General features: G+C 42.0%; 1 protein-coding gene across 3 annotated transcripts in view; it reads left to right on the top strand.

Moving 5' to 3' along the window:
• The window catches only part of DGKQ (diacylglycerol kinase theta), a 129,054-nt gene that overhangs the window by 76,043 nt on the left and 40,079 nt on the right, over positions 1 to 12,932 (top strand). For all 3 annotated transcript variants that reach the window (XM_064176292.1, XM_064176293.1, XM_064176294.1), the window contains 6 exons: positions 765 to 855; positions 4,828 to 4,882; positions 6,780 to 6,841; positions 7,118 to 7,268; positions 8,130 to 8,168; positions 10,017 to 10,132. In XM_064176292.1, coding sequence (XP_064032362.1) covers positions 765 to 855; positions 4,828 to 4,882; positions 6,780 to 6,841; positions 7,118 to 7,268; positions 8,130 to 8,168; positions 10,017 to 10,132 — 514 coding nt within the window. The remainder of the gene's footprint in view (positions 1 to 764; positions 856 to 4,827; positions 4,883 to 6,779; positions 6,842 to 7,117; positions 7,269 to 8,129; positions 8,169 to 10,016; positions 10,133 to 12,932) is intronic.

Genomic DNA, 12,932 nt, shown 5'->3' on the forward strand with positions numbered 1-12,932 from the left:
CTGGTGTGTTTTGTTTAATGAAGCGTACTAAGCTTAACAGGCAATGGATCTGCTGCTTCTTCTGTATTTCAGCATTGTTCTATTTCTTTTTCTGAATTAATAATGTGCATATTCATTTCCGTGCTTGGAAACATGCTTGTGGGTTTCTTTATGTGCACAGAATGTACTGTGCAACTCATGCAGTTCTATTATCCCATCTTTGGCCAAGAAGATGCAGCTTTCTCATTAACTGCATCTGTAAACTAATGATGACATGCACATGTCACTTGAAAACTTGATGGCTTTTTGGAAGAAGTATTAAGTAGAAAGAACTCTCTGATGTGAGAACAGGAGGAAATAATAAAAGATAATCTTCTGTTCCATTAATCACTGGGACAATCAATACACATTTTAAGCATATTAGCAGTGGAAACAAGGCTGTGTGGTGAGCTATTAATTTCTTAAGAGCAACGGGATAAAATTTAAACATTTGTTCATTTTACTGTTTGAACTACGTTGCCAGATTTTATGGGGATGTTTCTGTGCACAGAAAGATTTTTTTTTTTTTTTGTGTTCTACAACCCTCATGAGCAGCTCCTTGAGATGAGTCTTCAACCATCTCTGGGGTTAATACTGCATCTGCCATGAGCCTCAGTGAACAATTTTCTTCAGCTAATACAAATTTCTGCCTGTGCATGCAGAAGATTCACTGCTTAGGTAAAAAAACTGTACACGCAGGATAGGTCAAGTGATTGTCTTAAATGAAGTATTTATTTTCTCTTTAGGGTGGGCATGGCCTATGTTTCTCTACGAGTAAATAAGGACAGCACCACACAGACTGTGATCAAGGAAGTGCTTCCATTACTTGGAAGGCAGGTAAATGAAAGATCATCAGTGTGTCTGGGTACAGCCTGGGTGACCCTGAGGTGGGATGGGTATATTTTTCTCTTTAGAAATAGATTGTCAATAGTCCATTTGCAGTTAATGTGAATGCTGCTAATGTGTGGTAGACTGTTATGGTGCTCAAAACTTTCTGCAGTCTATATGGTTCTGTGCTGTAAGTTGCCATCAGTCTTTCTGGGTCAGGCAGGTAGGCTTGTATGAACATAATGATTCTTGGCATGAAGTGTATTTTTTCTGGTTGTTTGTGTCTTGAGATGTTTAAAACACAGTTGTATTAGCAGTGCAGTGACACTGCTATTCTCACCTTGATGGGAAACTGGCAATCACTGTTAGGATGGCCATGTTTGTATCCCACTGCTTCCTGGTGCTCTGCAAAGGAAATCATGGAAATAATAAAATACCATAACTTGGAAGGGACCCATTAAAGGTCATTGGGTCAAAATCCCTGCTGCTTGCAAAACTAAACCATGTGACATTGTTCAGGCACTCTGGACTCTTGACAGGCTTGGTGCTGTGACCACTTGCCTGGGGGCCCTATTCTGGTGACCAGCCTCCCTCTGAAGAACATTTTTCTGATTGTCTGATTTTTCTGTTATGGCAGGGATTAGAACTTTTAATTCTGATTGCACAATTCTTACCTGCTTTATTGTTTGTTACTGCTTTTAAGAGTGAATTCCACCAATATCCTTGTTTTCAATTGCAAAAACATTCAGGACTACATCATTTTCCTAACCCTTCCACTGCCCAAATTGAGGAAGCTGTAGATTGTGATGAGGTCACATTACAACCTTCTCTTCTCCAACCTGAACAAACCAAGTGACCTCAGACACTAAGTCATGCTCCTCAGGCTTGTCACTGGTTTAGTGCTGCTCCTCTGACCACACTCTAACAGTTTGATGTCCTTAAATTGAGGCACCCAAAATTGTACACAGGATTCAAGGTGGGACCTCCCTAGTGCAGTGCAGAGTGGGACAATTACCTCCCTCAGCCAGTCCAGCTATGCTGTGCTTGATGGACCCCAGAGTACAGCTGGTGCTTTTGGCTACCAGGGCACACTGTTGACTCATTCAACTTGGCCATCAACTCAGACCCCAGATCTCTTTCCATGGGGCTGCTCTCCAGCCTCTTGTCCCCCATATGATATTTATAGTGAGGATCGCTCCAGGTGTGAAATGTGGTACTTGTTCTTGTTAAATTTCATGCAGTTGGTGTCTGCCCAGCTCTCTGTTCTATCCAGATCTCTGCAAGGCCTCTTTACCCTCAAGGAACTCTGCATGTCCTTCTAGTTTAGTATCATCAGCAAACTTAGTGTGCATTTTGTTCCACAAAATCTTATAAAAGCATTGAAAGAACAGTGTCCCTGAAATCAAGTCTTGGGGACCTCACTGATAACTGGCTCTCAGTGTGATGCAACCCTTTGAGCTCAACTCATCCTCCAGTTCCTCACCTAACTTAGTATGGATTTGTGTAGCTGTGTACTGAATTTGTTTTTTCAGAAGAATGGTGTAAGGGACAGTATCAAAAACTTTTCTAAAATCTGGAACAACCACATCCACTGGCTTCTCTTGAGATCTCAGTGAGATGGATGACCTTGTCATGAAGGGAAATAGAGTTTGTTAAACAGGACTTCAGCCTCATGAACCCATGCTGACTATAACCAGTGAATACATTGTCTCTCAAGTGTTCTTCATAACTCCCTTCACAATTACCAGGCACTGATAAAGGTCTTCATTCTTAGTTTTCTTGAAAACTGAGTATTTGTCATCTTCTAGTCAGCTGGGACCTCTCTGGAGTCCAAAAGTGGAGAAAAGTCCCACACTGACATCAGCTTTTTCAGTACCCTGAGAAGAATCCCATCAGATCCTTCAGGTCTATGCATATTCAGCTGCAGCAGCACATCTCAGACAAGTTTAAGGTCAGCTGCGAGTTTATCATCCCCCCAGGCATGACCTTCCAGCACAAGGCTCCAAGAATCCGAAGTCAGTGCTGAAGACCTGAAAGCATTAACCATCTCCGCTTCACGTTTTTGGTGTTGGTGGTGGTGACCAATCTCATCCAGCAATACACCAGTGTTCTCTTTTTGTCTGTCACAGTGCTGGCTAGCTTGAACTCTGAGCTTTGGCCACATGAGTTTTCTCCTTGCAGTGGTGAACAACCTTTCTTTAATCCTCAAGGACTATAGAAAGAGGGCTCCAGGCTGCATCACATGCATGTTGTTTACTTTCTGCATTCCTTCCCACCACAATGGCAATGATTAGATACTTCTTGTAACCGTATAGATTCATGGAATGGATTGGGTTTGAAGGGACCTTGAAGGTCATCTAGTTCCAACCCCCTGCCCTGGGCAAGGACATTTTCTACTAGGCCACAGTGCTCAAGGCCTTATGAAGGCCTTGAACACATCCAAGGAGGGGACACCCACAACCTCCCTGGTCAGTGCGTTCCAGTGTCTCACCACCACCAATGTAAAGAATTTCTAATACCTAATTCCCTAGGAAGATGATCTCCTTTCAGTCTGCTTGTCTTATGGTTGCTGCCAAGACAGCATGGCTTTTAGGAAACATTTTGTTAGAATTTGCAGGTGTGCCAAGCACTGGCAGTCCTCATCAAAGGGACAAATGTGGGGACATGAATCTAAAGCATGCCCATTTCATTCAGCACACCAGCAGACCAGCATGCTTCCATTGCTCCACAGAGTGGGGGCTACCACCACCTTTTGTGGTTGTTTACAAGATATATGGAAACATGAGATGATCACTGTAGATTGCCTGTGTAGGTGTACATGGTGCATGCAGCTCATTTTGCACTGTAGTATAATTCTAGGATTTGAGTTCAGTCTTTCTTCTCAAGTGCTGATGGACCTTCTAAAAGGACTTGGAAAATCTTGTCTGAAGTCTTGTCTCATCTGAAAAAACACGGATGTGAAACAGGGTAGTTGGGTGCTGTGATGGGAGAGATCTCCACAACTCTGTATTTAGAGAACTCATTTTCTTGTAAGAGAATTAATTCCTTGGATTAATTGGAATTTCTCTGATACTGATAGACCTTTTTAAAAGCATTTTCTCATCTTGCTATATGAAGATGAACATACAGGAAATCTTTTAATATCCAGAATTTATGTGTGCTACAGATCTTCTCCAACTCATTCTCACCAAATTTCAGGCAATGCAAATGTGGGCAGTTAAGAAAATCAAAATCATCTGTTCTCTGACTCTCAAGGCCAAGAATTAAGAGACTTCCTCAGTCCAGGGAAGATTGGATTAATCCTAGTAAATGGTTCAGCTCTTGGTTGTGCCAGCTTTTGTCATCCAGCTATGAAGGACTGGGTGGTCCCTGACAATATAGTTTGGAGAAGGGACTGGCATATGTGAAGAGGATTTTATTCCACCAGTGACACTGGAGTGACCCAGAAGGTGGGCACCAGTTGGCCTGCTTTTACCAAGCCTGCTTCCTGTGCCTTTTTCTCAAAGAGCAAGTTCATTCCATGGAATTTTTTAAGGCCAGGCTCGATAGGGTCCTGAGCCTGATCTAGTGTGAGGTGTCCCTATCCATGACAGGGTTTTGGAACTAGATGATCCTTTGAGGTTCCTTGCACTCTGATAATTCTGATTCCCAATCCTACATGCTGCCTCTGGAAGGACACTCTGGAAATACCCCAGTTGAGCTACTGGTCACTGAAAGGGATAGAGTTAACCCTGCTCTACGAGTCTCCCTTCACTATGGGGCTGTGAGAATGCCTATGTAGTTGAGGGCACGGGAGCCCAACACCATGCATGGGAGACCAAGTGTGGGAAAAGAAGGCTATTCCTGGCTCAGGAGGAGTGGGTTAGGGAATGAACATCATGGTTGATTTTAAAATGTTTACTTTTCCATGCACTCTGTGTGCAGTGTGTAACATAAACACGAGGCTTCATTCAGAAACTTACATGTTTCATCTTTTGGCAGACAGAGTGCCTCCAGAATTTCAAACTGGTGGAAGTGCTGATGGGCAGTAAGCAAGGTAAGTGAAGGACCGCTGGCCAAAGGCACATCTGTGACTGATCTTTATTTTTGTTGAGTTTTAGTTATTTTTTTTTCACTTTTAACACAGTTGCAGTTCATTTTTTTTTAAAGTAAATGCTTTCACAAATGAAACGTCACCATCATGTTGAAAGACTTAACATGATGATGGTTCTTTTCAGTCTTGTGTGTCCTGTGGCAATTTGGTTCCCTTCTCTTTCTTCATGACCCCACAAAGGTTTATTAGTGGTTTCTGATGGGTATTGACACTTTGGCAAGAGCTCTGTTTTGGGGAACTGACTTCAACTGACATAATTTTCTTAATGGCAGTTGTTTAGAAAGATTAATTGTACAGTACAGTTGGCTCCCTTCACAGAATCACAAAATGTTAGGGGTTGGAAGGGACTTCAAAAGATCAACCAGCCCATCCCTCCTGACAGAGCAGGGTCACGTAGTGCAGGTCAGACAGGAATGCATCCAGGTGGGTTTTGAATGTCTCTCAAGAAGGACACTCCATAACCTCTCTGGGCAGCCTGTTCTAGGGCTCTGCCACTCTCACAGTGACAAGGTTTCTACTTTTGTTCCCATGAAATCTTCTCTGCTTCAGCTGGCACCCCTTGGCCCTTGACCTGTTATTGGACATCACTGAGCAGAGCCTGGCTCTGTCCTCCTGACACTGCCTTTCACATCTTTATAAACATGAATGAGGTCACCCCTCGCTCTCCTCCTCTCCCAGGAAAAGCCTGTCCTCAGCAGGGACATGTTCCACTGCCTTCCTCATCTTTGTGGCTCTGTGGTGGACTCTTTCAAGCAGTTCCCTTAGGTCCTTGAAGTGAGGGACCCAAAACTGGACACAATATTCCAGATTCCCTTCATACACTCCTTTTTCTCCCTGTCACTGCCCTTAACAAAGAGCAAATTCAAGTCGAAGGAGTATGTGTGTGCATTATAAAATACAGAAATAGACACTCATAGCATTCTTGAAGATGTCTGTGATCCTGCAGGAGCTGATCTGGTGCCCTCTGAGTTAATATCCCTTTATTCTTCATAATTTTCAAGGCAACGGAGATAGGGTGGTGGAACACTAGAACAGGTTGCCCAGGGGGAGGTAGTTGCAGCCTGATCCCTAGAGATACTCAGCGTGAGGCTCAGCAGAGCTCTGGGCAGCCTGATCTGGTTGAGGATGCCCGTGCTGACTGCAGAGGGATTGAACTATATGACTTTTGGAGGTCCCTTCCAGCCCAGACCATTCTGTCATAAAGCCACTGAAGCAGTGTGATGATGGCTTGGTCACTCCTGGGTCAATATATTTTGTATTTCTTAGTTCTTTACTTTCTTTGTGATCAGCTATTGTAGCCTGATGAACATCTTATCTCAGCTGGTTTCTGGTTCTCTGTTTTAAAGCATCAATTCCAACCTCCCTTTAGCTGGAAGTTGTTACAGTTGTTTAATGTTTTAATGACATACAGAAGCTGGTTATTACTGTAGTTGTCATGGAATGTAGTTTTAGAGTCTTCTGTCAAACACTTGGCTCGTTAACAAAGCACTGCCTGTCTTTCAAGTGGCTTCAAGCTGGTTTTGGCCCTTTTTTTAAAGCAGAATGATGTTAAAGATTTAGCAACCAAATCGGTCTGTTCAGAGCACCTGTGTGGATTTTCTGTTGAGTAATCGTAGAAACATAGAATAATCTGAGCTGGAAGTGACATCCAAAGGTCGCCCAGTCTAACTCAATGAGTAGTTCAGGTCTCTGATGTCCTTTGTGTTAATGCTGGCTGTATGCAGAGTTGTGAATTTTTCCATTTTCCCCTAAAACCTGTTGCATTAGTTTTACTTGATTGAGCTAGTCATTAAACCAGCAGCATTCGTTAACATGATTCATGGTCTTGCTTTCTCTCCAGTTCAGCGCATGGTCTTGGACAACCAGGAACTTATTCTTAACAGGCTTAAGGACATCAGAAAGGTAAATATAAAACAAAGAAACAAACAAGAAACCCCACCACAGCTCTTTATAATAGCAAGTTGGGAGTACCTTTCCTTACAGAAATTAAGTAATCAAGTGCTGCCCAAGCTGGCTCATCTGTGTTGAAGCCAAGTGCTGGGGCTGAGGTTTGCTTCTGTTTGTGATGGGTGTTTTCTCTAGGTGTAGAGGACTCAGCTGTTGATTCCTGAACCGTTTGGGATTTGGTCTGATGGCACCTTTCTGCCAAATGCCATTTATTCTTCTTTGTTTTGGTAGACTTCAATACGTCAGATGAACCAAACGAGGTTTTACATTGTGGAAAACAGCAAATCTGTTGTGCAAGTCAGTTTGTTTGTGGGTGGCCTTCCACCTCAGCTTTCCCCTGAAGAATACACAAATATCCTCAAGGAAGAATTAGCTATTAAAAGTAAGTAAACAGATGCATTTTGAGATTTGTTCACAGGATAAAATCTGGTAGCATCTGTTGCTCCGTGTAATTGTGGGTGGGTTTTTTTTCCCCCCTAAACGCTTTCTGACATCATTTGAAGAACCAGTCTGCCCTGTGTTCTCTTTTATTCATTTTAACATCCTCGTGGCTGCATAAGAGACAGGACATCTCCTTGTTCACAGGATTATTATTACATGACTTGAGTTCTAGGTGTCCACACCATTAGTATTTAGTGGAAATGCATCACTTTTTAGAAGTGAGCTATTGCATTCCTTACAGCACTCAGATTATGGCAGTGCAGTTTAATTCCTTGAGCCTGGACATTGCTGACTTTTATTAACCTCTTAACATTTTTCATGCTGGCCTTGAGCTCTGTGCCTGGTCAGGGAAAAAGTATGAGCAGTGTGTGCACACAGATACAGACCAGCACTCAGTGAACAGGATTTACTCTATTTCTTCTTTCAAGGGAGTGGCATTAATTTTTTTTTGTAGTACTCTTCCAACCACAACGTTCTATAAATGCTGTCAAGAATGCATCATGCTTTTAGTTTCAGAAAGGAAGCATTTTCCCCCACACCAGTCTTTTATTGTAACTTCAAGAGGAATTAAACTCTAAATGCCATTAAAAATTTATAGTCGTCTCTGTTGAAAATCAGTTTAGGTTTTCTAACTGGCAGAGTAAACCTAGGAGAGGGAAAGTGTTAGCTGGAGGTTCTCCTTTTATTTGTATAACGTTTTAATATTTATTTATATTATATTTATGTAACTTTAAAAATATTTTAAATATTTACTCTAAATGTACCCAAGGTTTTATGTGTTTATATTTTTTACCATTTGCAGCAAATGTAGTGTCTGTGAGTCATGTTTATCAAGCACAAGGTAAGCATTAAGATTTCCAGTCTCCGGTAAACAATTGTCTATTTTCAAGACTGCAGAGTGTGCTAGTCTTGTTGCATGAGCAAAATGCCTTTCAGATAAAATGTAACATGATACGTTTATGAAGGGGATTGCTGTTACCTTACTAAATGATTGCTGTTACCTTACTAAAACAAAACAAAAAACTAAAATGAAAAGAATGGCTTCAAGCTTCATGCGCCAGAAAGGGCTATTATTCCATCAGAAAAACAAGTTTTCAAGGTGCAGCCTAGCACCACTGAGCTGTTAAAAAAAAACTTTTAAGTGTCTGTCTTTATTTTGACTTGTAAAACAACTAAATTTGATCCTGCTTTTGAACGTGATGAAGTTGTTTCAGAGTCACTGTTTCTTAGCACAGTATTAAGTGGGGAGTCAGTGGCTGTGAGAAAATCAGTGTGCTGCTCATATCTGCATTCATCCTTGGAGCTGCTGCTTTGCTTTTGGTGTATGAGTTTTGTTTTAGCAAGATCAAAGAAGCTGTGAGGCTTCTGAGTTTAGGGGCAGACGTGGCTCTGTACAGCTGAGTGCAGTGGTCAGGTGGAGATCTGTGTTTGGTAAAGCTCAAAAGTGTGGGATTTATCTTTTGTATGTGTAGGTATCCATACCATAGAGATCTTTCAAGTCCTTTGGTAGGCTTTACTTTCTCATGACCATGGTCTGGTTTTGAAAACTGATGCATGTATCCTTTGTGTGTTTGCTGTCTCCATTTGGCTCTTTAACACTGGCTTTTCATAAGGAAACCCATAAAGCTCTGCCTTCTCCTTTTCAGCTGTGGAGAACATCTGGTTTCTGCTGTTGCAGCTTCATCCCAACCTTACCTGCATGGGATTTGTAGTTGCTTCTGCTCAGATGAGGGTTTTGTCGATCTTTGTGTTGGGTTTATTTTTTCACTTTCTGAGTACTTTTGTGTCTGTGATAGCTTCTTGACTCTAACTGCTGATTGTAACCAGCTCACATCTCACATTCTGTCCATTACACTCTTTGATCTTGTCCTGTCCTGTCCTCCTCCTCACTGAGTACCCTACTTTAACTTGGTGTAACTTACATTTTTTATTTTCTGTTTTATTCCTTCCTTTCTTTCTCAACTTCCTCATACAGCACCAAAGCTGACATAAGGATCTTCAGCTGATTTTCAAATAAAATCTTTGGCTTTTATCTTTATTTTTTAAAAAATAATTTTAAAACCGTAGGGCTTTCAGATGTGCCTTCTCTTTCTCACATTTGTCAGTGGAGAACAGATGAGTATGTGACCCTCTTCTCTTGTCACAGCTTCATATAACCATGCTTACCTGCATGAGGTTCTTAGATATTTTGCTTTGATGAGAGTTTTGTTATTTTGTTTTGTGTTGGGTTTTTTCCCCACTTTCTTAGTATTTTTAATTGATGATAATTGTAATAAATCCTTCCTGAAGTGTCAATGAGTGAGTGGCACTACTGGATTTTTAATAATGAGATACAAAGCCTGGTTCCTTTGTCACTTTTACATGATAAGATCAGCCTGTTAGTTAGGATGAAGGGTATGGAACCAGACCATGTTTCTGAAGCCCAAAGGATGTCTGAATATGCATCAGTTCTGTGCTGCAGATTCTCCTTGCCCTGAAATTGCTGTTTTAACAAAAATCTGGTGCATTTTAATGGGTTGGGCCTGAAAAACAAAGTAGCCCAAATCACTAATAAACAACAACCCCAAGTGTTGCAGTGCAACTTGTGCTGAATAATGTCCCGAGTAAATTGAGCAAACCTTTTGCTGTGATGTGATGATTCCTAACAAGGATAGAAAATGCACAAACCCGTTGTCATCCCTCTTCACAGGTGCTGTGGTACTCGAAATTTCATGCTTTTCTGAAGCTGAAAGGATCTATATGCTAGTTAAAGATACAACTGTCAATGACAAGCCTCTGAATGCTGTGGTGATTCCTGAAGTTGTGGTAAGAGATGGGTTTGAATTTAAGATATGCCTTTAGAAGAAAAATGCAGCTACCTTAACACTTTGCCTGCTGGTAGTAAATGAATAATAGTATTCAAGAGATTCTTCTCCCTCTCTACTCTGGCCTGGTGAGATCACACCGGGAGTATTGTGTCCCCAATTCAAGAGAGACAGGGATCTATTGGAGAGTCCAGTGGAGAGCTGTGAGGATGATCTGGAGCCTTGAATATCTCTGCTGTGAAAAAAGACTGAGAGACCTGGGGCTGTTAAGTCTGGAGAGGAGAAGGCTGAGAGGGGACCTTATCAATATGTATAAATACCTGAGGGGTGAGTGTCTAGGTGAAGGTGGCAGGCACTTTTTGGTGATGCCCAGAGATGGGACAAGGAACAATGAGTACAACCTCAAACACAGGAGATTCTATTTCAACATGAGGGGAAATGTCTTTGGTGTGAGGATGCTGGAGTGCTGGAACAGGCTGCCCACAGAGGTTGTGGAGCCTCCTCCTATGGAGACTTTCAAAACCTGCCTGCATGCATACCTATGTGACCTGCCCTGGCAGAGGGATTGGACTCAGTGATCTCTGGAGGTCCCTTCCAATCCCTAACATTCTGTGATTCAAAGAAGCCACACTGTGAGTTTCTGTAAGGAGAGTGATGAATAACAAAGATAATTGAGACCCTATACTTAATGCATATGGTCATCTTCTGGGAGTGAAGTCTGCCCTGTTGAGTTGTCAGGGTTAGCCATACAACTGCAGGACTGCACAGCTTTAAAGGGGCGAAAAGCAAAGTTATCCTTTTCCTTTTTATTTCTTTCAATAGTCAAAAAGTTAGGTAGGATTTTAGTTTTAGCCTGCATGTCAAAAGGCTTGCAGCAACTTTGTTTTGGGGACTAAATGTGTTTCCTTGCTAAATACTACTGTTAATTTCATTTGCAGTATCTTTTTTTCCCCTGTCTTGTAACAGGGGGACCTTGTTTAAATGTCACATTGTGGATTTCAGAGGACATAAGCTTTTGAAAGGTTTGCTACAAGAGTCCTTTCACAAAGTCATTGGTTGATTTATGTTGGGGTTTTTTAGTTGTTTCTGGGATTTTTTTTTTTTTTAGGTCACAAGTCACTTTTCTGTAAATCATTTGGTTTAGTAATAGATTTCATGGTAACAAAGCAAATACAGCATGGAGAGAGACAGGGAAGCTCCTTACTGAGCAAAGTAATTTGTAACCAGGATGAGGTAGGTTCTGGCCAAAAGAGTGCACAACTATGGTTGCTTCCTGCTGAGCTGTCCCATATCTTGCAGTTACTGTTTTTCTGGAGCTGCACTGTGGGCAGTGAAGTGAGTGACTTAGATTGGCTTCTCAGAACTTCGTGGAAGGTTGAAACTTAAGGAAAAAAAAGCATAAATAGGGGGAAACACAAAACGTCTGTAGATGGGAAGGTCTCAAGCTCAGCAGCCATATTGCATGCCTGCCTTCCAGCTTATACCATTTAGAAAGTCCTGTGTTTGTCGAAGGTATCCAAAGACAATAATACTCTTTATCTGAGCAGACAGTAGAGGCAGTGCTTACGTGAAAATGGCAGGACTAGAAACTATTTCCTCTCCAAAACAAGTGATAGCCTTGTTCTTCTGCATGCACAGGCATCATGTTCTGTAAGATCCTTAGAAACCAAGGTCTCCCCTCATGCAAACTAGGTTCAGAGTTGACATTACCAGACAGAGAAGGCAGCATGAAGATGAGGCTGCTGTTGCCTGCTTGCTTTCAGTGTGTTTTAGGCAGATGCATTACAAGCCTGGATTTTGTGCGTGGTGTGTGAAATTGGACATGCTCCACTCTTGTGATGACATGTCTGGATTTCTGACAACAGATACTTTTGAAGTGACCTTCTGGTTGCCACCAAAATGTGGCCAATGCCACCTGTTATCTAACACAAGATATTTTTAGAAACCACAGTTCAGGAGCTGGCTAGGGATGAATTTCTAATACAGAATCATAGAATTGTTTTGGTTGGACAAGAGCTTTAAGATGTAGTCCAACCATTACCTAACTTGTCCAAGTCTGATGCTAAACCATGTCCCAGTGCACCATATCTCTCTGCCTTTTAAGCATCTCCCAGAAAGGGGATTCAACCATCTTCCTGGAGAGCCCATTCCAGAGTTTGAGAACCCTTTCAATGAAGAAATTTCTTCCGAAGTTCAATCCAAACCTACCCTGGTGCAACTTGGGTCCATTTCCTCTCATTCTGTCACTTGTTACGAGGGAGAAGAGATTGAGCCTCACCTGTTTCCAGCTTCCTCTCAGGGACTTGCAGAGAGCTAGAAGGTCTCCCCTCAACCTCTTTTTCTGCCAGCAGAACAACCCCAGTTTTCTCTGGCATTCCTCACCAGGCCTGTTCTTTAGACAGGCTTTGCTGCCCTTCTCTGGACAAGCTGCAGCACCTCTATGTCTTTCTTGGAATCAAGGACATAAAACTGAACCCAGTATTCAAGGTGCAGCCTCACCAGTTACAAGTACAGGGACACAATCACTTTTCTGGTCCTGATGACACTATTCCTGATCCAGGCCAGGATGCTGTTGGTCTTCTAGGGCACCTGGACACACTGTGCTGCATAAATGTTCTTAACATATAGAAAGGAGTGGGGGGACGCCCACCTGCAGATACCTTTTGTTTGCAGTTCAGCATGTACTGTTTATCTTTAGTCATCTGGCTGAAATGAGCCAGGAGTTAATATTTTGAGTATTGTTCATGTGCGTTCCGGCCACCTAACTTACATCACTCATTAATTACCCAGGATAAACTAAT

This window comes from Pogoniulus pusillus, chromosome Z (genome assembly GCF_015220805.1).
Source record: "Pogoniulus pusillus isolate bPogPus1 chromosome Z, bPogPus1.pri, whole genome shotgun sequence".
Taxonomy (NCBI): Eukaryota; Metazoa; Chordata; class Aves; order Piciformes; family Lybiidae; genus Pogoniulus; species Pogoniulus pusillus.